Source organism: Diaphorina citri, unplaced genomic scaffold (assembly GCF_000475195.1).
Source record: "Diaphorina citri unplaced genomic scaffold, Diaci psyllid genome assembly version 1.1 scaffold443, whole genome shotgun sequence".
Taxonomy (NCBI): domain Eukaryota; kingdom Metazoa; phylum Arthropoda; class Insecta; order Hemiptera; family Psyllidae; genus Diaphorina; species Diaphorina citri.
In genome coordinates this window covers 37,531-64,073 of record NW_007377878.1, presented here as the reverse complement: position 1 = coordinate 64,073, position 26,543 = coordinate 37,531, and the positions used below count along the sequence as shown (strand labels likewise).

Sequence of the window (26,543 nt, the reverse complement as noted above, 5' to 3'; positions counted from 1 at the left end):
CATTAGATGAACTTTCTGGGTGTCGCTTTGCACATATTGAGAAACGATGCTTTGTACTTTGGTCCCTGGGGATGATGACTTTTGGGTTTGGTGGCTCGGCATACAAAATCTTGAATACAATTCTTCCATTTTTCTAGATTTTGGAAATGAATAGTGAAGGCCTGTAAGCTATAGGGAGTATAGGGTGTAGCGGTATCTTCTAGGACTTTCAAGTCACACTGTATAGGTATAACTGTAGGCTTGGGTGATCGCGGACCATTGTTAAGAACTATCGAGAACACCTGCTCTAGTATGGGTGACACCATGACGTCAGATCGTATATTATGCAGATTAGAAGGGTCAACACATAGAGATAGTGTAGAGCGGTATTCAATGTACACACAGTACGCAAATGTAAGTAACTTGTAATTCTAGTTAGATAAGGCTATTTGGCCATTTGAGTGGGACACAACTGTAGAGTTGGAAGTTGTGCTCATCCCCATAGAGGTCTTAAATGTTTTTTGAAATCTATCTCAAGACCAGGTTGGGTGGTTAGGAGACATGTCTAAGTCTGTGTATTACGCTTGAGACCCAATGGGGTACGACAGCCGAATTTACCAATGGAACACATTCCCCTGAATAGACAATTAATGAATATGATGCAATTGATGCATGCATTAGCAGATTAACACAGGCTCTAAAGCTTAAACGACTCCCAGATGGAATGGTCATGCTATCAAACAGACTGCACAGCGTCACTTTAAAGATAAAACAACAACGGATTGGTCTCAGAGCATGCTATACCACAGACAACACACAGCCTCACACGACAGCTGCTTACACGGATCGAAATTGTACGCTGTAAAAAAAGTTAACAAAACAAAATTTTATGACAACAGCTGACCCTACAAGTGTTTATTAATTCCAACAAAAATGGTCACAGAGGGATACTATAGTGGGGAATAATATCGACGCATGCGCAGAGCGTTGCATTCTCAATAGCGTGGTTTATTAATATGAAAAACCCTGTTTAGGATCTACCCTCCCTGTAGTATTCGCTATAGTTTGGTTTATTAATACGGGCCTTAGTCTCAGAGCATGCTATACCACAGACAACACACAGCCTCACACGACAGCTGCTTACACGGGCGATAAAACGAACTCGAAAACAATAAAAAGGTAATCGACTCAAGTCTAATGAAATATGCTGGAATATAAATCAATAAACCAGCCTACCTCCGTCATCTCCCAGACATGATCCATCTTTTGTTCTCGTATATTTCAAGGTAGAAAGGTTACCTACCTTAATGCACCAGTCTTAATGTTTAGAAACAATGAACAACTCATTATTGAGTGGGGCGCAAAATGAGGGTAATGAACACTGGAGGACAGGGGTGACCAAAGTGGAAACCGATGGAACTCCGGGTTGATTCAGAATAATTGACGGGAGGTAACGAATTCACTCCCGTTGACCTTGATTTACCTGAATTCACTTTGGCTTGTGGAAGGGTTCACAGCCCTTTGTGGAACACGGTGACGTCCATAATCAACTGGGAACCCTAATCTTTCCCTGAAAAAAATTATGTAGGACTGGGAGGTCAAATTTCAAAATTGTGATAATAAGTGATAAGAGTGTTGAACACAAGTTATTCACGAAAAACTAACTCAATTCACAAAGTGCATCCATCGTTTTAGGTAGGTTCTGATAATCCGGTATTGGGATTCCACTGCCAACACATGACTGTGGTTTTACAAACCTGAAACCTCTCTGTTCTGTAGACCAGCGTCTACAGTCTACACCACGCTCACGGTCTATCGAAGGCCGAAGTCCACAGCGACAGCGCTAACCATTTGAGAAGGCTTGAAGAAGTTGGCACTTGAAGAAGTACCCCCGGTTGACTTTTGAAGATTGGTCCGCACGGAAGGAAGGACCAGAAGAAGACGGTTGAAGACAAAAGGGCACTAACCGTAAACACTGCCTCTACGGCCGGTCGACCATGATGGACACAGCTAGTCATTTATCATCAAACTGCAAGTTGTGGGGTAACTTCCCTAACACTTGTCGGTGTCGCCTTAAAAACGTTAGGAACCACTGTGTTAAAACTAAATACATAAGGAACTTAATTGTCATATAATGCAAAACTATTTTTGTTGTTCTACGTCCGTTGCATTACGTCACGTGATATTCAATGTTATCGCCGCCACATATATTGTGAGGACATTTCCTATAGGTCCGCAGGTAAATGACATTAGCATTGTCATCTTCGTAAAACAAGAAGAAGCAAAACCTGCACGCTGTTTCGCATCAAGTTGAAGGTCAGGCTAGATAATATGGAATGTGAGAAGTTGTTTTGTTTTAAATCCACTTGTAAGTAATACCGATCTAACATACCCATTACATAGAATACATAGGCTCAGAGACAGTATGAACGAATGAAGGTTTGTCGCATTTGGATGAAATTTGACAAACATGTTCAACACATAAAGGGCATTTTGTCTTCCAGAGGCTGTCATTAGATTTTGTGCCATTTTGAAAGTTTTGGGGACCTGTAAGGGCCCTTCTGTTTTCTCCTGTGTTCCTGAAGTTCGATTGTCTGATTAAGACCTAAGGAAACCGTACCTTAACGATTGCGGTACCTACACAGCTCACCTAAGGTAGGTAGATGTTTTTTGTTTACTATAACAATTCATTCACTAAGACATGAAACATATAGCTGAATGGTAACGATACCAATAATGACAAGTCTAGGCGAGATCATTGCACTTGTTCTGCACACTAGAACCATAGTGACTATTGCTAGAACTGTAGTGATAGTCACTATTATTAGGAACTGACTAGGACTATTACTGACTACCCATGCAGGCCAGGTGACATCTTGGCTATTTTTTCGGTTCAATGAGATCTACAGGGTGTCCTCAAAAAGTAAGAAACACGAAAGTAGAATAAAACCTTGGTCTCTCCTTGGGTGCCTCGTCTTATACTGGCAGGATAGGAAAAAGTCCCCTTAAATTCGCATCCCAAGCAAGGTCCTCAAATGCACCAAATAGGTTATGGAAATCAATATAAAAATAAGTAGACCTCAAAAAAAGTGGATGACAATGTATTTGTATCATTCGTCGGGTCCAAATGGGATACATTTGACGTCAAGTGGGATGAAACTGGCATTAAAAGGTCTAGACTCCTTAAATCTTAAAAGGTTCATAAGATGTTTACTATTTGGATTGTCACCAAAGAGGAAGGACACCCTGTAATTCTTTCACTAGAACTGATTCTCGAGCACCTTTTTCAACGACAATAAACTCCACTACCTTTTGTATCCTGTTCTTGGTAGTCTTCTCATATTCTGTTTTATTATTTTCTTTCTTTTCATTTTCATTCATTCCACAATAGTCTGTCCTTGTTTGGCGAAAAAATAGTTAAAGGAATGTAAATCACTTGGAAAAAAAAAACAGGGTCCCCCCAGTTACGGTAGTCGCAGATGAAGAATTGCGTGGATAAAATATCTACAAAGGATCCAAAAGGTCGCAAGACCATGTGAAATAATGCAAAAAATGGCATTACTTTTGAAAACACGACAGGGAACGCAAAAAGACGATCATTTATTTTTCAATGGAAAAGGGGGTCCTATCGTCCCGAAATCGAGGAGAGAAGGAAGACAGGATAGGAGAAAGCCAGTCCTTCCGAGAACAAACATTATCCATTCAGGATAAAAATCGGACTAACACACGTTCAAGAGATAGGTAACGATTAGACTTAGGTGTTCTATAGTGTCTGTATATCATAAGTCGATTGTCTGATGAACTATTTTCAACTCTATATCGATTGATCTCGGAGCTGACCCTTGTCGTCCCAGTATGCAACTATAGACCTCTGGCTAGAGTAGATTTATCATAAATCTTGACTGGATATCACAATTATCATAATGTATTGTGTTCATATCGATTACATTATCATATTAATGGCTCTCCTCATATCAGTTCCATTATCAATATTAGCATATGTAAGTAACCTACTCGTATGTTGCACTTATATCAAGGACAGGGAGTGCTTTTGCATGATCATCAATCAGCTGAGGCTTGGCCCATAAATATATTAATTTGTTTGAACTTAGGTAATCTTACAAATGACTGACCCAATTCTTCTGACCCAATTATTTTATGTCGTTGCTTGGATTCGAACGTCTGTTGCCCAGGAACTTAGGCTAAAAACAGAAAACAGCGCAGCGAACAACTCTAAGCGGTTTGAATTATTTGATTCCCTCTATGATGCACGCTTGATGCTCTCCGCTCCACTTTTTTTTTAGCCGAAGCAAACTGTAATAGTCACAATGCACACTAGTGCAATGTGTTTCATATGTCAAAGTGCACACTGATGATGGATTTCACCAATATTTATTCAGTCATTAGAACTCCTGTTAAGCTAACAGCCAGTTAAGTTCCATTCAATTTGCATTGGCTAAACAGATTCCCTCTATGATGCACGCTTGATGCTCTCCGCTCCACTTTTTTTTTAGCCGAAGCAAACTGTAATAGTCGCAATGCACACTAGTGTTTTTCATATGTCAAAGTGCACACTGAAGTTGGATTTCACCAATATTTATTCAGTCATTAGAACTCCTGTTAAGCTAACAGCCAGTTAAGTTCCATTTAATTTGCATTGGCTTAACAGGGCTGTTAAGCCAACGGGCTGTTTGAGGCTGGGATGAAGGTTGGTGAAATCCACCATGAGTTTCATGAAACTCGGTAAACTCGGTTTCTCACCAGTGTGCACTGCTCTGCATTATGCATTATTGGGACTGGCTTGAAGAAAAACCAGTGAATCCACCACAAAGAATGTTCTCTCACCTACCGTCCTTATTTTTTTATGGTGAAAAATCTGGCGTGAAAAACGAAATACTCCTACGCATCCAGTATGTACATTCCGGAGTCTTTTACCTTGAAACTATCAGATAATGTTTACGATAATGGTGACTGGAACTTGGCCTAGCGCACTGCTCTTTAAGATTCCTTTCCAGTTTTTCTCATTATCACATCATTCACATCAATTTACTTGGTTAGTTGGTCAGATGTGGGTGGATTCTGGATTCATGTGCCACTTTTCTCAAGTATTCATTGCTTTAATCGAGGTTTAATAGGTTTAATCGATACCTTTTCATAGTAGATTTGATGTGGGTGGATTTCTGTGCCATTTTTCTGAAGCGTTCAAACATTACTAGATTTCAAAGAGAATTAATAGATTTCGAGATAAATCGATAATTTTTCAATAACAAGGCTACCTAGGTGTGATAGGACAGTAAATATCTGCTGTTGACAGGCGATGGCGTCTTGAAAAAGCACACAAGACTATGATATGAGAAAAGGTGTGACTATGATACCCAGAGGTAAACGTAATTGCCCAGCTGCCCCAACTATGAGGCAGATAAGAACTCATATAGGAAGACTATTTCGTCTCCTATAGAACGGTACGCAGGTTCGATACACAACCGAGGCATGATTTTATCACTTTTCATTTGGAAAATTTGACCACACATGAGTCTATTGTTGTTAACACAGACACGTGGATAGGCTGGATACATAGGGGTACTTGGGTCCTACGTCCCAACTAAACAACATCACCGTGAGCCTATAATTCGAGAATCTCGAGATTTTTCTACGCCTCGAGTACAGACTACCATTTTATTCTAGGTCCTTGATACTTCCTCTACAATCATCTGTACAATATTGTGTATCAGTACAGTTCTTGGTACTTGGTATCAGTTCATTGGTACTTCCTCTCCATTTCTACAATCCTCTATTCTGTACAACATATTGTGTATCAGTACAGTTCTTGGTACTTGGTATCAGTTCATTGGTACTTCCTCTCCATTTCTACAATCCTCTATCCAACATATCAGAGACATTTCACCCTGCAGACATTTCCGATGTGTCTCCAGTCGGTGTTCTCATATCATGGAGACTGTGAGGTGCTTCTTTGAATTTAATTAGAATAGACTCTATCTCTAGATTGAATTCAATTAAAATCTGAGAAGGCGCCATGTCACGTCTGCTGAACTTTATCTCTATTGTATTGTTTGTTCACAGATAGTATATTGTCTTTGCATTCACATTCTAGGGACCGATGTGTCTCCAGTCGGTGTTCTCATATCATGGAGACTGTGAGGTGCTTCTTTGAATTTAATTAGAATAGACTCTATCTCTGGATTGAATTCAATTAAAATCGGAGAAGGCGCCATGTCACGTCTGCTGAACTTTATCTCTATTCTATTGTATTGTTTGTTCACAGATAGTATATTGTCTTTGCATTCACATTCTACGGTGGTGCATTACTGCTATCACTGCCCGTGATGGAAATTGTGTGGAGTATTTTGAACTGTTTCTTCAGAAATTACTATTTATGAGCATTTCATTCTGTCTTGGTGTATTACTGCCCATAATATTAATATTGTGGACTATTTTGAAGTCTTTCTTTAGAATCTGTAGGTATTATGTGGTATTGTTTCATTATTTGGTGCATTTTACTGCCTATAAAGGAAATTGTCGACTGTTTAAACATGACAGGCGATGGCGTCTTGAAAAAGCACACAAGACTATGATATGAGAAAAGGTGTGACTATGATACCCATAGGTAAACGTAATTGCCAAGCTGCCCCAACTATGAGGCAAATTAGAACATATAGGAATTTTAGCTTTATGAGCATTTCATTCTGTCTTGGTGTATTACTGCCCATAATATTAATATTGTGGACTATTTTGAAGTCTTTCTTTAGAATCTGTAGATATTGTGTGGTATTGTTTCATTATTTGGTGCATTTTACTGCCTATAATGGAAATTGTCAGCAGCGATGGCACGTTGAACGCATCGGTTCCGGACTGATCTCTGAAGTTAAGGAACGGTGCGAGTGGTTGGCATCCGGATGGGTGACTATCTGGGCAATCAAGTTCTTTTGACTTTTCCCGGCCAAACGACTCACTAAGAAAACGTATGAGACAAATTTAAACCTTCTTCTCATTCAATAAACAAATTTAAACCTTCCTCCAATTCAATAAATAAAAGTAATAGAAAGTAATAAGAACATAGATAACATAAAATAAACAGAATACTCGATAAATTATTCTTCCAGGCACCTCCATCCCCATATTTCAATAAACAAATTTAAACCTTCCTCCAATTCAATAAATAAAAGTAATAGAAAGTAATAAGAACATAGATAACATAAAATAAACAGAGTACTCGATAAATTATTCTTCCAGGCACCTCCATCCCCATACTCCCAATAAATTTATCTCGATTCAAAAAGAAACCAAGAAGATACGAAGTGTTTTTCCTTTTCCTTGTTTTGTCTTCCTATTGTTACAACATAAACAATATATTGTTCAGCGAAGCAGGGGGCGGTCGTTGTTGCATTTTCCTTTACACCTTCTTCTTCTTCTTCTTCTTCTCCTCCTCCTCCTCCTCCTCCTCCTCCTCCTCCTTTTCCTATATCTTTTTCTTCTCCGAATCTCTTTTGCCTCCTCCTCCTCCTCCTCCTACTCCTCCCTTTCCTCTTCTTTCTCTTTCTCCTACTCCTCCTCTTCCTCTTCTTTCTCTTTCTCCTTCTCCTCCTCCTCCTCTTCCTCCTCCTAAAATATTAAAAAAAAAAAAAAAAAAAAAAAAAAAAAAAAAAAAAAACTTAGACAGTCAGCTTTAGTTTCTTTAAACTCACATTGTGGTCCGGGCCATTTGAAACATTTTCTTCTTCGTACTCTCTTCCTCCTTCTTTCCCTCCTCCATCCTCTCGTCCTTCTTGTTATTTCTCCATACTTGTTCCTCTTCCCTTCCTCTTTGCTTCTCAGTATTTCCCTTCCTTACCTTAACTACCTTATTAGCTTCAAAGTTTTCATTACTATGATTACTCGTACTCATATGTATGTTATTTACGTATCCCTCCTCCACCCTCTCTGAACTTCCAACTTTCTTATCAGCAATTTCATTCCGCTATCAGTAATGATATCTTTCCTTTTTCCAGTGTGTGTTGCGTTCTGCTTCCGGAAAGTTTACTTTTTGCCTCCCTTATCCCAGTATTGTCTTCACATTGTTTAATACTGTCTTTCACAAAGTTTAATATGATCTTCGAGTCTTCCCTCTTGCGGTATTTGGGTCACACTACACGTATATGACTTTCCCTTTGTAGTAAACTGTACAATTTATTGTGACCCATTACAACTTTCAATGTAGGAAATGAGGTCAGCTTTTTGTCCTTCAAAATGGCACAAAATCTAATGACAGCCTCTGGAAGACAAAATGCCCTTTATGTGTTGAACATGTTTGTCAAATTTCATCCAAATGCGACAAACCGTTCGAGAGGTATGGTAAAATAAATAGACATTAGACAGAATAAGGTAAAAATCGTGGAAACAATAGACTGCTAAAGTGAATTGACGTAAAATTGGACACGAAATATAATAAAAGTTAATAAAATTGCCGTAAGCCAATGATTGTGTCCAAAATGACGTCACACTTAAGTGGACACGTGGTCTATTACATATTCGTGAAAATGAAGATAAGTGATGAAGAAAAGTGTGAAACCCTGAAACCCGTTCCGATAACGACTAACTACGTTACCGAGAAACCAAGAAGATACGAAGTGTTTTTCCTTTTCCTTGTTTTGTCTTCCTATTGTTACAACATAAACAATATATTGTTCAGCGAAGCGGGGGGCGGTCGTTGTTGCATTTTCCTTTACACCTTCTTCTCCTTCTCCTCCTCCTCCTTTTCCTATATCTTTTTCTTCTCCGAATCTCTTTTGCCTCCTCCTCCTCCTCCTCCTCCTCCTCCTCCCCTTCCTCTTCTTTCTCTTTCTCCTACTCCTCCTCTTCCTCTCCTTTCTCTTTCTCCTTCTCCTCCTCCTACTTCTTCTTCTCCTTATTTTTATCTTCTCTTCCTACTCTTCCTTCTTCTCCTTCTCCTCCTCCCCCTTCTTGCTCTTCTCCGTATCCTCTACTTCTTATTCTTCTCCTCCACCTCCTTCTCCTCATCCTCCTACCCCTTCTCCTCATCCTTCGACTCTTTATCACCTCCAAAATCGCATCCATTATCATTTCTGTTCGAAAGTAAACCGATACAGTAGACATAAATAAAAGGCACCCTATTCAGTGTGCTATCAGTTTAACCTAGATTGCTGAAGAAACTGGAGTACAATGTACAATAGTGTTTCATTGTCCTTTTATTTCATTTGTCACCTTAAGTCGTTTGCTTCCGAATTTGAGGACAGCGGAAGCACTGTGACCATTTTAAGATGGTTGTGACTTAATTTGCAATATCTTCCTAGTAGCACCTGTCTTCCTAGTAGCACCTGAAGTATTCGGACTTGCACCTGATGTAATAGTTAGGTATCCGCCATTAGTTGGTCTTCTCTTACCTCAAAGGAGGCCTAGACAAAGTATCAAGCTTAATCTCAATATGTGGCCAAATACCTAAATAATAATTTGAAAATCTGTGTAACATCTATTCAATATTAAGGAGCGCGGTAGCGCTCCGCCCCGCCCCGCCAAGTCAAGAAAGTTTGACCGCGCTACTAGAGATTCAATTGTTCTCTCTGGAGTAGCTACTCGAAATTCCAATGAGGTCCTACTGGTTCAAGAAATCCTTTAGGTCTTTGGTTCAAGAAATCCTTTAGGTCTAAAATATCTCTACCGCCAACAAATTTTGAACTTTTTTGCGAGGAAGCATTGTGTCATATCCTAAACCTCAAAGGCCATTTTACTCTCCTTTAATTCTTCTTCCCTATTTATTTTTTGCGCGCTGCGCCAAATTTGGATGGTTCTCGCGCACAGTATGAACATGATTTCACAAAAATACATACATACTTTAAAGTTCAAATTTTGAGCGCCATAATTTGGCTGGGATTGAACCCAAGTTTTCCTGATCCTGAAAAACTGACCATCAAAAAACTTGTCGAATACATTACTTCCCTCCTATAGGACAAGAAAAGTAAAAAGGGTCCGTATGGGCCCCCGAAGGCCCAAGTGATTTGAAAATCCAATGAGGTTATTTTTTTTTTTGAACCCAAGTTTTCCTGATCCTGAAAAACTGACCATCAAAAAACTTGTCGAATACATTACTTCCCTCCTATAGGACAAGAAAAGTAACAAGCTGGGTCCGTCCCTCCGGGAATTATTTAGCCCGTAGTTTATTCGATCAGGATTAAATAAAATCATTAAATCAGTACTTATGTGCCCAAGTTTTCCTGATCCTGAAAAACTGACCATCAAAAAACTTGTCGAATACATTACTTCCCTCCTATAGGACAAGAAAAGTAAAAAGAGTTCGTACGGGCCCCCAAAGGCCCAAGTGATTTGAAAATCCAATGAGGTTAAATACTTATCAGTCCTCTTGGATCACTGATCACGCGTAGATATTCAGTTTATTATTATTCTTGATTTGATTTTTCGATTTTACTTTCACGTAATGATTTAAAATCAAGACTAGAGCCCGTTCTCCCTATATAAGGTTCCCGTAGTATGCCTCTCATCAGATGGGCGAGAAGAGACACAATACTTCCCATTTAGGTGCTGGGTCAACACGAGAACACCAGAAATACTTATCAGTCCTCTTTGATCACTGATCACGCGTAGTTAGGATTAGGAACTGGATGGTTGAACATATGGGCAACCGCGTGATGTTGGCTTTTACCAGCCCCACTCCGGCTGTTTGAGGTCAATGTGAGTAGACGGGTAGCTTGTCACCGAATGGGAGGTTAAAACTCCCGCCACGAAAGACCTCAGAAGTCAGTAATTATACAGTGACGTTAAACTGCTTTAGAAAACAAAACTTAGATGGTTGACCATTGAACTCTTTTAGTTACTAGATCTGGTACAGCCTAAAGCTACCATGTACTAGATAATTATGTAGATTTTAAAATTGCACTCAGCTTCGCCATTTATTCTTCTATTATCTTCTTACGAGTTCTCAGGAGATTCAGGATCTCACGATATTATAGCAGAGAGATAAAATAGCGGCGATATTCTAAATTCGTGACTCATCAAAATCAAATTGCAATTTCATCATTCGGTACCGTACCGTTCTGTTAGTAAAAAAAAAAAAATCTGAATCAGTAAAAAATCCTCCCAAATGGCACAGAAAAGGCATTTCACAGTATTCATAATGCCTACAGTGCCTACACTTAACATAAAATACCTCAATAATGGCACCAAATCCTCAAACTCAGCCTAGGTGAGGTTGTGAGGTGAATAGCTTGTCGAGTTGTTGCCGAATAGAGGATAAAACGCCCCACACTAAAACCCATAAGCTGCATCTACACATAGTTGACGGCCATCGACTAAGTGTGGACACAGCTTTAGAAGTCAAACAGTGACGTCAAACCCGTATCAAACAAAATATATTTTTATCAAGCGTAGATTTTCAAACGATGTGTTGTGTTGTTGTGTTTAAGAAGGAGCTGGAAGGGAAGAAGAATGTGTCCTGTTGTTTTGAGATTTACGCAATGACTGATTAGGTTTATAAATAATTTGCTTGTGAACTTGATAAAAAATAAATAAATACGCCCCAAAAAGTGGTTTAAAAAAAAAAAAAACGGTTTTTTTTTTTTTTTTTTTTTTTTTTTTTTTTTTTTTTTTTTTTTTTTAATACTGTTTTAAATTTTAAACGAATTTTATCATAGAAGGACGAAGAGTAGGAGCACAAGGAAGAGGAAGACCCCGGATGGCCTATATCGATCAGATCATGGATTTCGCTGGCTGTAATAACTATCAACAAATGAAGGCATGGGCACACGACAGAGACAAATGGAGAGAGATTTCCAACCAATCCCCGGATTGAAGGAATAGATCAGTGGTTCTCAACTTTTTTGCATGGCGCCCCCTTTGGACATTCTCATTTTTTCTTGAGATTTTTTTCTTGAGATACTAGAGTTGGAGACCAAGTACCTGGTAGGTAATTTTGGTATAAGTTTGATTTTTTTATAGGAAAAGCTCTCCCCCCCCCCCTGGTTTGTCTCCACGCCCCCAGTTTGAGAACCTCTGGAATAGATAGATAGAAATTTTAAACCAAAATCTTCAATCAACCGATCAGGTTATATGTTTCCATTAGGTTAACTTGAACTAAGTTTAAACTGATATTGTGGTCCCGACCATAAATTTTAGCCATGTGAGGAAGAAAACGTCTATACAGAAAGAACTTAAGGAAAAGAGAGATGGCTTAAGAAAAGTAGAACGAAAAGAAATACATAAAACGAAGGAATGAGAAGAAAGGAATAAAACCAAGCTGGATTTAAGGAAAAATAGAAACGCTTGAATGACGATGAAGAAGAAGGAGCAATCACTCTTGTGAATTTAGTGGATGTGCCATTTGTACCATTTATTCTCCATATGTCAACTCAACTGATCCAAATTTTAGAATTATTGCTGTTTAACAAGATAAATCCTGAATTTAAGAGAGTGGGTAGACATAGACACCTGTCGAAAAAAATCCTATATTTCTGAACCAAGCTGGATTTAAGGAAAAATAGAAACGCTTGAATGACGATGAAGAAGAAGGAGCAATCACTCTTGTGAATTTAGTGGATGTGCGATTTGTACCATTTATTCTCCATATGTCAACTGATCCAAATTAGAATTATGGCTGTTTAACAAGATAAATCCTGAATTTAAGAGAGTGGGTAGACATAGACACCTGTCGAAAAAAATCCTATATTTCTGGTTAAATACACCAAGCTGGATTTAAGGAAAAATAGAAACGCTTGAATGACGATGAAGAAGAAGGAGCAATCACTCTTGTGAATTTAGTGGATGTGCGTTTTGTACCATTTATTCTCCATATGTCAACTGATCCAAATTTTAGAATTATGGCTGTTTAACCAGATAAATCCTGAATTTAAGAGAGTGTGTAGACATAGACACCTGTCGAAAAAAAAATCCTATATTTCTGGTTAAATACATAAATCAGTTTCTACCATATTTTAAACTTTTTTTCCTTGTCTCCATTTAAACCACAAAAACCGCTGGTTTGGACATATGATGCGAATGCCCGACCAGAGATACCCCAAATTAGCCTATCTTGCAAAACCAGAGGGCCGAAGACCGAGATGAAGGCCCCGATGTACTTGGGAAGAAAATGTCACGGAATCTGTTAAGGAGAGAGGACAGTCCTGGAAAAGTGCCACAAGTAGTGTTCACGATAGAAGCAAATGGCGAGCTTTCTGGCAAACCCGACACCAACGGTAGAACGGGATGGATTAAGTAAGTAATCTGTTTATCTTGCCTAGGTTCCCTATAGGTACGTAGTGTAATGGAAAGTATAAAAAGAAAGAAAAAAAAATCTTCATCAGAGTATCGTCTCGACTTTGAAAAAAAAAAAAATCCGAGAGAAAATGTAAAACAGTGCGAATCTGAAAATGTCTCTGGAGAAACTCCAGCAGATATACGGTTTCCAATCGTGGGCGAACATGTAATACCAATGATGGAAAAGCTCTTTTCATTACTCTCTCATGATAGCAAATGATAATAATTATGTAAATGTGACTGTGCATGACTGTAGGGAGGATTGGATAGGCAAAGAACAAGGAAATGGTAATGGTAGGCCGGCACCTACATAATTATGTAATATTTCACCTATGTAATTCACAAGAATGTAAATGTACTTACCTATAATCCATGTTATGGGATGAAGTTGGGCAGGGAGGGAGAGAGAAAGATCATGAAGAAGAGAGAAGAGTGAGGAGGGAGAGAAGGGGGAGAGAGAGAAGAAAGAGGAAGAGAGAGAAAAGAGAAGAGAGAGAGAGAAATTAAGCTGCTTTGGAAACAGGAAATACCCTTGGAGCTCCATTAAATTTTTTGTGGTCAAATTCTCAAACAATGTTGAGAATTACATACCTCAGATAACTTTGGATTTGAAACCACGCCCTCCTGATTACCAGGCAAAAGTCTTGACCACCGAGACAGGTTGATTCTACTTGAAAGTCGAATTATTATTTATTGCACTTAGTAGATATTTATGTACCTACTTGTATGTTGCCATTGCCCAATGGTTAATGGACATACATTAATATCATATTAACCAACACCAATGTCATCTTGAAAAGTAATCAACAGTTACGAGAAGGTATTGAGAATAAGTCGTTCTAACTTTCATTTACGAGAACGCTATTAAAATCTACAAGGAGCCAATTAAACGTCCCTGATACTCAGAACTCATTTAATGGTATTTTTATTTTAGGATGCAAAATACACAATTTTCCAATGGTTAATGGACATACATTAATATCATATTAACCAACACCAATGTCATCTTGAAAAGTAATCAACAGTTACGAGAAGGTATTGAAAATAAGTCGTTCTAACTTTCATTTATGAGAACGCTATTAAAATCTACAAGGAGGCAATTAAACGTCCCTGATACTCAGAACTCATTTAATGGTATTTTTATTTTAGGATGCAAAATACACAATTACACACCACCCTACCAACAGGCAATCGAAATTGACATCTCAGCATTCCCAGCTCTGAAGAAATAGTGTGGATTGGGAATCATGCATTTAGATTAGAAGTTTAGGTCAGCTGTTCTCGGAACGGCTGACTTTCTTCTAATCTATCCTCTCTTCCGGTTGAGGTATTAGTGGAATTAAATTATTGACGTCCATTATTTCTGGATCTACTTATACCACCTTGAACATATTGTTATGCCTACCTAAATACTAATGATACTATACAGGGTGTTTCATGAACAGAGGGACAACAAAATATGGAATATTCAGCACGTCAAGAGATACAAACAAACAAAAGTCCATGTAAGAAATTCTCTACTTGAAACAGGGACGGAATTTTAATATAACTTTTGGTGATAATTTAAGGTTTGACTTTATGCTGATCCCAAGTAAAATCATAAAAATAAATAAATAAATAAATAACTCTTTCTTTCGGACCTCTTGGGAATAGAGAAATTTTTACTTGACTTTGTTTGTAGCCTTTCATGGGCTGATTTTACAGCTTGTCGTGATGATGTCTCTCTATTAGTCTATTTATTTTGTGAGACACCCTGATATCTAGGGGACCTATCTGAATGAATGAATGATGATTTGGATAACCACCGAGATTCTCAATGAAAATCATAACCATCCCGTTTACATGGTTTCACTTGAGATCACTACGGAGTTGTGGGTTTGGGTCATTGATTAAATTTGTTCATTGTTGAGTGAAGGTTATTTTGGTCTGTGTTAACCCAAAAGGAACAGCATTTGATTGGACTAGCGAGATAGCTGCTCTACCATCAGTGGGAGAGAGTGGAAGTGTCTTTTTGATGTCAATTGAAGAGTTTAATCAAAGATGTATAATGGGATGAAAATGAGCTCTTTAATTTCTTTAAAGATTGAGTGGCCTATAGGACATTTTCTGTCACCTAACTAGAAAAGCCCTTTTATACTCTGTCCCTTGTTTGGAATTTGAGGACAAATTATCTGCTATGTTTGAAGACAAAATTCGATCTTTCGGTTGGAATTTGGACCTGTTTGGACTTGAGACTGGAGGACAACCAAGGTTCTCGATTCCTGGGAGTTATTCCACAAGGAATATCACAGATGATTCAATTGAAAAGAGAATAGAATAGAATCGAGTTTTGATTGCTCTCGCCTTAGCACTAGCGCCTAGACATAGTTCCTAGTTCCTAGGCTGTTAGTGTTCCTATCGTTCTTAGACTATTGAAGTATTGACTAGTTGCTCTCAGGTAGGTATTTCATAGAACCGATGTTATATAGACTTCATGTTAGGTGTTTAGGCTAGCGGACTGTATATCATGACTAGTATTCCCACGGATAGATATAGGAGTGTGAGAATCTTTCAATTTTCAATTCGTCTAATAGTGATAGATATAGATATGTATTGTACAGGTACGTATAAACCACCATTTTCGTGATCCTGGTAAAAAGACCTTTAATTTGATATATAGGTCGACTAGGTTTGGATAAGTCCTTCTATGGGGTCAGACTGACACCGAAGCGAATACAATAGTCCGTCCACTATACCTTTTATTATTAGTAATAATAAAGGAAGGACGGACTAAAAAGGGTCCGTACGGGCCCCCAAAGGCCCAAGTGATTTGAAAATCCAATGAGGTTAAATACTTATCAGTCCTCTTGGATCCCCCCTGATCACGCGTAGTTAGGAACTGGATGGTTGAACAGATGGGCAACCGCGTGATGTTGGTTACCAGCCCCACTCCGGCTGTTTGAGGTCAATGTGAGTAGACGGGTAGCTTGTCACCGAATGGGAGGTTAAAACTCCCGCCACGAAAGACCTCAGAAGTCAGTAATTATAACAGTGACGTTAAACTGCTTTAGAAAACAAAACTTAGATGGTTTCCTGTTCTTGGTAGTCTTCTCATATTCTGTTTTATTATTTTCTTTCTTTTCATTTTCATTCATTCCACAATAGTCTGTCCTTGTTTGGGAGAAAAAAAGTTGTCTGTAACGACTGTAAATCACTTGGAAAAAAACAGGGTCCCTCCAGTTACGGTAGTCGCAGATGAAGAATTGCGTGGATAAAATATCTTCAAAGAATCCAATAGGTCGCTGAAGAATGTCGCAATTCCATGTGAAATAATGCAAAAAATGGCATTACATTTGAAAACACGACAGGGAACGCAAAAAGATGATCATTTATTTTTCAGTGGAAAAGGAAAAAAGTAAACTTGCTAAAAATAAACAAACATACTTCTTTAGATGGAGAAGAAAAAGAAATGTCACTTGGAAAAAAACAGGGTCCCTCCAGTTACGGTAGTCGCAGATGAAGAATTGCGTGGATAAAATATCTTCAAAGAATCCAATAGGCAATAGGTCGCTGAAGAATGTCGCAATTCCATGTGAAATAATGCAAAAAATGGCATTACTTTTGAAAACACGACAGGGAACGCAAAAAGACGATCATTTATTTTTCAATGGAAAAGGAAAAAAGTAAACTTGCTAAAAATAAACAAACATACTTCTTTAGATGGAGAAGAAAAAGAAATGGGAGAAAAAAAGACAAACATGAAAAAAAGTGAAAGAGAAAAGCTCAGAACAGACAGTGAAAGTATAAAAGTTTTTACGGAGACTAGCATAGAAAGTCATCAAGATAAAACAAGAAAGGAGAGGAGGAAGAGGAAATGGTGGAGAAGGATAAGAAAGAGGAGAAGAAGGAGTAAGAGAAAGTGGAAATCGAGACAAAAGTACAGTGAAAGTATAAAAGTTTTTACGGAGACTAGCATAGAAAGTCATCAAGATAAAACAAGAAAGGAGAGGAGGAAGAGGAAATGGTGGGAGAAGGATAAGAAAGAGGAGAAGAAGGAGTAAGAGAAAGTGGAAATCGAGACAAAAGTAACGACACAAGTCGATAAGAAAAGAATAATGTTGAAGCAAACAAACAAAAATATACAGACGAACAAAAGATGAACAAACATGTCACAAACATTACGCAGAAGAAAAGGAATGATGACATTTTTTTGACCAGAAGGTAGATACTCACTCTATCAGAGACTGTTTCGTCTCCTATAGAACGGTACGCAGGTTCGATACACAACCGAGGCATGATTTTATCACTTTTCATTTGGAAAATTTGACCAGACATGAGTCTATAGTTGTTAACACAGTCACGTGGATAGGCTGGATGAATAGGGGTACTTGGGCTCTACGTTTTCTATGTCCCAACTAAACATCACCGTGAGCCTATAATTTGAGAATCTCGAGATTTTTCTACGCCTCGAGTACAGACTACCATTTCATTCTAGGTCCTTGATACTTCCTCTACAATCATCTGTACAACCTTGAATGACGATGAAGAAGAAGGAGCAATCACTCTTGTGAATTTAGTGGATGTGCCATTTGTACCATTTATTCTCCATATGTCAACTGATCCAAATTTTAGAATTATGGCTGTTTAACAAGATAAATCCTGAATTTAAGAGAGTGGGTAGACCTGTCGAAAAAAATCCTATATTTCTGGTTAAATAAATCAGTTTCTACCATATTTTAAACTTTTTTCCTTGTCTCCATTTAAACCACAAAATTTTGATTACCAAATCTAAGATCAGTGGTTTCGTTGAGGTATTAGTGGAATTAAATTATTGACGTCCATTATTTCTGGATCTACTTATACCACCTTGAACATATTGTTATGCCTACCTAGATACTAATGATACTATACACCTATACAGGGTGTTTCATGAACAGAGGGACAACAAAATATGGAATATTCAGCACGTCAAGAGCTACAAACAAACAAAAGTCCATGTAAGAAATTCTCTACTTGAAACAGGGAAGGAATTTTAATATAACTTTTGGTGATACTTTAAGGTTTGACTTTATGCTGATCCCAAGTAAAATCATAAAGGGACAACAAAATATGGAATATTCAGCACGTCAAGAGCTACAAACAAACAAAAGTCCATGTAAGAAATTCTCTACTTGAAACAGGGACGGAATTTCAATATAACTTTTGGTGATATTTTAAGGTTTGACTTTATGCTGATCCCAAGTAAAATCATAAAAATAAATAACTCTTTTTTTCGGACCTCTTGGGAATAGAGAAATTTTTACTTGACTTTGTTTGTAGCCTTTCATGGGCTGATTTTACAGCATGTCGTGATGATGTCTCTCTATTAGTCTATTTGTGAGACACCCTGATATCTAGGGAACCTATCTGAATGAATGAATGAATGATGATTTGGATAACCACCGAGATTCTCAATGAAAAACATAACCAAGCCGTTTACATGGTTTCACTTGAGATCACTACGGAGTTGTGGGTTTGGGTTATTGATTAAATTTGTTCATTTTTGAGTGAAGGTTATTTTGGTCTGTGTTAACCCAAAAGGAACAGCATTTGATCGGACTAGCGAGATAGCTGCTCTACCATCAGTGGGAGAGAGTGGAAGTGTCTTTTTGATGTCAATTGAAGAGTTTAATCAAAGATGTACAATGGGATGAAAATGAGCTCTTTAATTTCCTTAAAAGATTGAGTGCCCTAGAGGACATTCTCTGCCACCAAACTCTAAAAGCCCTTTTATACTCTGTCCCTTTTTTGGAATTTGAGGACAAATTATCTGCTATGTTTGAAGACAAAATTCGATCTTTCGGTTGGAATTTGGACCTGTTTGGACTTGAGACTGGAGGACAATCAAGGTTCTCGATTCCTGGGAGTTATTCCACAAGGAATATCACAGATGACTCAATTGAAAAAAGAATAGAATAGAAGCGAGTTTTGATTGCTCTCGCCTTAGCACCTAATAGACATAGTTCCTAGGCTGTTAGTGTTCCTATCGTTCTTAGACTATTGAAGTATTGACTAGTTGCTCTCAGGTAGGTAGGTATTTCATAGAACCGATGTTATATAGACTTTATGTTAGGTGTTTAGGCTAGCGGAATGTATGTGTATATCATGACTATTATTCCCACGGATAGATAGGAGTGTGAGAATCTTTCGATGTTGAATTCGTCTAATAGTGATAGATATGTATTGTACAGGTACGTATAGACTTGCGCGCTGCGCCAAATTTGGATGGTTCTCGCGCACAGTATGAACATGATTTCACAAAAATACATACATACTTTAAAGTTCAAATTTTGAGCGCCATAATTTGGCTGGGATTGAACCCCCATCCATTTATTGGCCTTGCTCGGCGTAGCTTAACATAGATGACGCTAAAACCGGTCTTAAATGATCGACTGAAGTCTATTTTATAAAACATTTTTCCTACCTCGTATTCTTTTGAATGAGTCAAAATCTTTTGTTCGCATAAAACGAGTCAGTGAGTCAAAACAGTGACCCTTTTCCCCATTCATTAGTGGTATTTATTTTATGTTTCTCCTCTTTTATTTTATAAAACATTTTTCCTACCTCGTATTCTTTTGAATGAGTCAAAATCTTTTGTTCGCACTAAGCGAGTCAGTGAGTCAAAACAGTGTCCCTTTTTCCCCATTCATTAGTGGAATCAACAGGTAGGTCTGGAGACAATAGTGAGTGAGAAGGATTCAGAATAGAGTTTAGGTCACCTTGATATTTTGGTGCAATTGATGAGAAAGTGGCAAAAACCTTGATGTTTGGTGCCATAATTCCATTGTGCGTGGAAAAGAAAAGTGACAAAACCCTTACATCCGGTCAAGTAGGAAATTCAGACTAGATGACAACCTCGTTTTTGGGTAGGTTATTATCATTATCAGTTGTGAAAACATTGTTATACGTTTTAAGGTTCCATTTAAATGAGAGATGCCACTGCCTTTTCTTATGTATTTTCGACATAAATCATGATGGCTGGAGTTGAATATTGCATTACGTTGTCAGGATCAAGGTTATACATTATTTCTCCGTTTGACACTTCCAAACCCTTATATTGCATATATGGGTGAGTGGACGTGCCAATTAAACATGGCTAAAAACCATCAACCGAGTTTCTTATTCTTGATTTCACTATTACCAAGCCTCTACAACAATAAAGGCATCGCCTTTTCCAGACAGGCATTAGCATTTTTCCCTGTTGATTGCCGACATGATCTGGGATTCTGGGAGTATGTTCAAGTATTCATCAGATCCTGGCAGTGTGAACGTTTTGTGACGTCCTTTTTCTCTTTTCTTAACAATCTACCTTTAAATGTATGTAATACAGCAACTGTTTGTCTGTAAAGAGTAGATAATATAAATAAAACATGTACATTTATTTCTTGATTCTTGATTTCACTATTACCAAGCCTCTACAACAATAAAGGCATCGCCTTTTCCAGACAGGCATTAGCATTTTTCCCTGTTGATTGCCTACTTGACCTGGGATTCTGGGAGTATGTTCAAGTATTCATCAGATCCTGGCAGTGTGAACATTTTGGGACGTCCTTTTTCTCTTTTTCTAACAATCTACCTTTAAATGTAGTACAGCTACTGTTTGTCTGTAAAGAGTATAAATAAAAACATGTACATTTATTTCTCAACCACCCTGTAGGTACAATATGCACGGATACAATGGACAATCTGGAGTTGAATATTGCATTACGTTGTCAGGATCAAGGTTATGCATTATTTCTCCGTTTGACACTTCCAAACCCTTATATTGCATATAAGTGATGTAGGGCTTTTTTGACAGGTTCAAGGCAGCATTTCTACAGCCTTGATAACAATGATAACACCATAAATAGAACTCCGCAAGAGCCAGAAATAATGGCATGTGCTGTCAACAAAATTATATGAATAATTGTATCTACCGTTTTTACATAGTGAGATTAATGAGACATCTTGTTCTAAGGTGACAGTCTAAAGAAAGTACTACTTATCAGTATATGCATATGCAAGTGCTCACATGTTCCACCGATCACATCAGCGTAAGGGGACTTCTGGTACTTAAGCTGACAGCCTAAAAAATCTAAACTTATAGTTAAATTCTGAAATATACAAAGCAATCTCCTTACTACTTATTTCTGGCTTTTGGCTGAAAATAAATAAACCTGTTTTTTATCCATAAGTGATGTAGGGCTTTTTTGACAGGTTCAAGGCAGCATTTCTACAGCCTTGATAACAATGATAACACCATAAATAGAACTCCGCAAAAGCCAGAAATAATGGCATGCGCTGTCAACAAAATTATATGAATAATTATATCTACCGTTTTTACATAATGAGATTAATAAGACATCTTGCTCTAAGGTGACAGTCTAAAGAAAGCACTAAACAATGATAACACCATAAATAGAACTCCGCAAAAGCCAGAAATAATGGCATGCGCTGTCAACAAAATTATATGAATAATTATATCTAACATTTTTACATAATGAGATTAATGAGACATCTTGCTCTAAGGTGACAGTCTAAAGAAAACACTATACTTATCAATAAATGCATATGCAAGTGCTCACATGTTCCATCGAACACATCAGCGCAAGGGGACTCCTGGTACTTAAGCTGACAGTCTTTAATCTCTATATTTAAACTCTGAACAAAGCACTCTCCTTACTATGTACTGATTTCTGGCTTTTGGCTGAAAATAAATAAACCTGTTTTTTATCCTTGGCTTTTGGAATCCACCTGAGGACTTTTTGCACAATGAGCAAACATCTAGGTCAACCTAGTAATTAATAAAATCGACTAATGAAGAGGCATCCCAGACAAAAAAAAAATCTTACAATCTTGGTTCAGTTAAGGTTGTTGCATTAAGTTATTCTCATCTCGTGGTGGGTGGGCTCCGGTCTCACAACTCGAAGACCCGGCATTGATTTAATCTCCTTTCAATAATAAATCCGAGTAATTATCCAGTGGACCATTCTCAGACTCAGAAACAATCAGACAGATGTAAACCTGTTTTTTATCCTTGGCTTTTGGAATCCACCTGAGGACTTTTTGCACAATGAGCAAACATCTAGGTCAACCTAGTAATTAATGAAATCGACTAATGAAGAGGCATCCCAGACAAAATAATCTTACAATCTTGGTTCAGTTAAGGTTGTTGCATTAAGATATTCTTATTTCGTGGTGGGTGGGCTCCGGTCTCACAATTCAAAGACCCGGCGTTGACTTAATCTCCTTTCAATAATAAATCCGAGTAATTATCCAGTGGACCATTCTCAGACTCAGAAACAATCAGACAGATGGCCCAAGACGATGTTCATATCTTCTTACGAGTTCTCAGGAGATTCAGGATCTCACGATATTATAGCAGAGAGATAAAATAGCGGCGATATTCTAAATTCGTGACTTATCAAAATCAAATTGCAATTTCATCATTCGGTACCGTACCGTTCTGTTAGTAAAAAAAAAAAAATCTGAACCAGTAAAAAATCCTCCCAAATGGCACAGAAAAGGCATTTCACAGTATTCATAATGCCTACAGTGCCTACACTCAACATAAAATATTAGTAAAAAAAAAAAAATCTGAACCAGTAAAAAATCCTCCCAAATGGCACAGAAAAGGCATTTCACAGTATTCATAATGCCTACAGTCTACAGTGCCTACACTCAACATAAAATACCTCAATAATGGCACCAAATCCTCACACTCAGCCTGGGTGAGGTTGTGAGGTGAATAGCTTGTCGAGTTGTTGCCGAACAGAGGATAAAACGCCCCACACTAAAAACCTCAAGCTGTGTCCACACATAGTTGACGGCCATCGACCAAGTGTGGACACAGCTTTAGAAGTCAAACAGTGACGTCAAACCCGTATCAAACAAAATATATTTTTATCAAGCGTAGATTTTCAAACGATGTGTTGTGTTGTTGTGTTTAAGAAGGAGCTGGAAGGGAATAAGAAGAATGTGTCCTGTTGTTTTGAGATTTACGCAATGACTGATTAGGTTTATAAATAATTTGCTTGTGAACTTGATAAAAAATAAATAAATACATAAAACATTATTGTTAAATCCAAATGCGTCTGGGTGTAATCATCTGTATAAGCCAGCACTTGAATGGGCAATATTGTTATCTTTCCTTACCTGCCGCGGTGGTTGAGTGCCAAACCATGTTTTAACGTCCCTAGGTAGTTCGGAGTGAGTTCTTCAGTTCGCTGAACCTTAATTGTTCACCTCAACTTAAGGTAATTTCAGTCATGGGCAATATTGTTATCTTTCCTTACCTGCCGCGGTGGTTGAGTGCCAAACCATGTTTTAACGTCCCTAGGTAGTTCGGAGTGAGTTCTCCAGTTCCCTGAACCACTCGTGTATAGTTCACCTCAACTTAAGCTAATTTCAGTCACTCATGATTCCGAGTCCAATCATGAAGTCTTTCCTTACCTGCCGCGGTGGTTGAGTGCCAAACCATGTTTTAACGTCCCTAGGTAGTTCGGAGTGAGTTCTTCAGTTCGCTGAACCACTCGTGTATAGTTCACCTCAACTTAAGGTAATTTCAGTCACTCATGATTCCGAGTCCAATCATGAAGCTGACATTTGACTAGGAACAGATTTGTTTTAATCCAAAGTACTAGAGCTCGATTTATCGATTACAATTTACAACCTTAGAGCTCCGCGATTGGCTGATTAATCTGAATTCTCACGACTTGTCATATTTAAATCCGACAAGAAAACAACACAGCTCAAACTTTTATTACACACCACCCTACCAACAGGCAATCGAAATTGATATCTCAGCATTCCCAGCTCTGAAATAGTGTGGATTGGGACTCATGCATATTAGATTAGAAGTTTAGGTCAGCTGTTCTTGGAACGGCTGACTTTCTTCTAATCTATCCTCTCTTCGATTTCGGACAATAGGACCTCCTTTGTTAGAGTTAGTTCCCTTTATTGTTCTGATTTATTTGCACGTAGTTGTAGAACACATTGTAAATATTGCAATGCCTTCTGTCTTTGTATACGCCATGCTATGTACTCTACATAATATGAATAGGTAAAAGGCAGAGCGGACTAAGTCCAAAAATCGACTTTCTGAGTTATTTATATCATTGGAAAGAGGGTGAAAAGATCTATTTTCTAATTTTCTATACATTTACACATACATATTAGTTGTGAACTTCACTTTAGTGTTGTATTGAAATGAGATCAAAAACAAAATGCCTATCTCTATTTAAACTTTGACTAGTCCTAAATTTTGACTCCATTTACCTCAAAACGCTTTTTTTGGACTTTGTCCACTCTGCCTCTTAGCTATTCATATAATACATAGGTAGGTATGTATTGTATATTGTACATTCTACATTCACCCAATGCAAAACCTTAGGAGAGAGCACGTTAACTAAATAGAACACCTTGAACTCTTTGACATTTTTTTCCACATTGAACATATAATACATATATTATACGACTCACTTCTACATTGAACATATATTATACGACTCACATCAAATCAGCTGCAGCGTACTGCAATTGCGGCATTACGTGACATACAGTATACGGCATGTTATGAGGCACGAGTACCTACGTGTGAAGTAGATATACGGGGTGGCTCAAAGAAACTGTGTAAAAATTTTATCCAGGTTTTTTATGGATTATTTTAAGGGGGCGATCTCTAGAAGAAAAAAAAAGTCTCAAGAACCATCATGTTCTAAAACTAAAGGGCATCGCCTCACGATGGTGGGTGGACTGCTGTTCAGGACGTTTATTAAACATGGCTAAAAACCATCAACCGAGTTTCTTATTCTTGATTTCACCATTACCAAGCCTCTACAACAATAAAGGCATCGCCTTTTCCAGACAGGCATTAGCATTTTTCCCTGTTGATTGCCGACTTGATCTGGCTGGGAGTATGTTCAAGTATTCATCAGATCCTGGCAGTGTGAACGTTTTGTGACGTCCTTTTTCTCTTTTTCTAACAATCTACCTTTAAATGTAATACAGCTACTGTTTGTCTGTAAAGAGTATAAATAAAACATGTACATTTATTTCTTGGCCACCCTGTAGGTACAATATGCACGAATACAATGGACAATCTGGAGTTGAATATTGCATTACGTTGTCAGGATCAAGGTTATACATTATTTCTCCGTTTGACACTTCCAAACCCTTATATTGCATATATGTAAGTGATGTAGGGCTTTTTTGACAGGTTCAAGGCAGCATTTCTACAGCCTTGATAACAATGATAACACCATAAATAGAACTCCGCAAAAGCCAGAAATAATGGCATGCGCTGTCAACAAAATTATATGAATAATTATATCTAACATTTTTACATAATGAGATTAATGAGACATCTTGCTCTAAGGTGACAGTCTAAAGAAAACACTATACTTATCAATAAATGCATATGCAAGTGCTCACATGTTCCATCGAACACATCAGCGCAAGGGGACTCCTGGTACTTAAGCTGACAGTCTTTAATCTCTATATTTAAACTCTGAACAAAGCACTCTCCTTACTATGTACTGATTTCTGGCTTTTGGCTGAAAATAAATAAACCTGTTTTTTATCCTTGGCTTTTGGAATCCACCTGAGGACTTTTTGCACAATGAGCAAACATCTAGGTCAACCTAGTAATTAATGAAATCGACTAATGAAGAGGCATCCCAGACAAAATAATCTTACAATCTTGGTTCAGTTAAGGTTGTTGCATTAAGATATTCTTATTTCGTGGTGGGTGGGCTCCGGTCTCACAACTCGAAGACCCGGCGTTGATTTAATCTCCTTTCAATAATAAATCCGAGTAATTATCCAGTGGACCATTCTCAGACTCAGAAACAATCAGACAGATGGCCCAAGACGATGTTCAGACTGTTCATGAGGCCACACGGAAAAGGATTAGTGTTTTTTTTTTTTTTTTTTTTTTTTTTAACCTATTCACTAATCTTCTGTTTTATTTCCTCTCCCCAGAGTAAATGGTGGATACCTGAATACAACTCTCCTGTACAACGTATCTGTTTCGCTTGCCCTGTACGGGCTGTTTCTTTTCTATTTTGCCACCCGAGAGCTCCTGACTCCGTTTGACCCTGTACTCAAGCTCTGGACCATCAAGAGCGTCATTTTCCTCTCCTTTTGGCAAGGTAAGAGATTTGAGGTTAGGTTTTTTTTTTTTTTTTTTTTTTTACAGCAATTTCGATTAAGATTTAAAACTAGACGGCAAAACCAAAGAGTGGTGAAGTATTAGGTATAATATAAGAATATAACTGGGACTATAAACA

The 26,543-nt window shown here is 37.9% G+C and overlaps 1 protein-coding gene across 1 annotated transcript in view; it reads right to left on the bottom strand.

Moving 5' to 3' along the window:
- LOC103508877 (serine/threonine-protein kinase tricorner) overlaps positions 1–24,801 on the bottom strand; it is a 61,139-nt gene extending 36,338 nt beyond the window's left edge. Inside the window, exon 1 of the mRNA XM_026823360.1 lies at positions 24,767–24,801. Coding sequence (XP_026679161.1) covers positions 24,767–24,801 — 35 coding nt within the window. The remainder of the gene's footprint in view (positions 1–24,766) is intronic.
- Between the last annotated feature and the right edge of the window lie 1,742 nt (positions 24,802–26,543).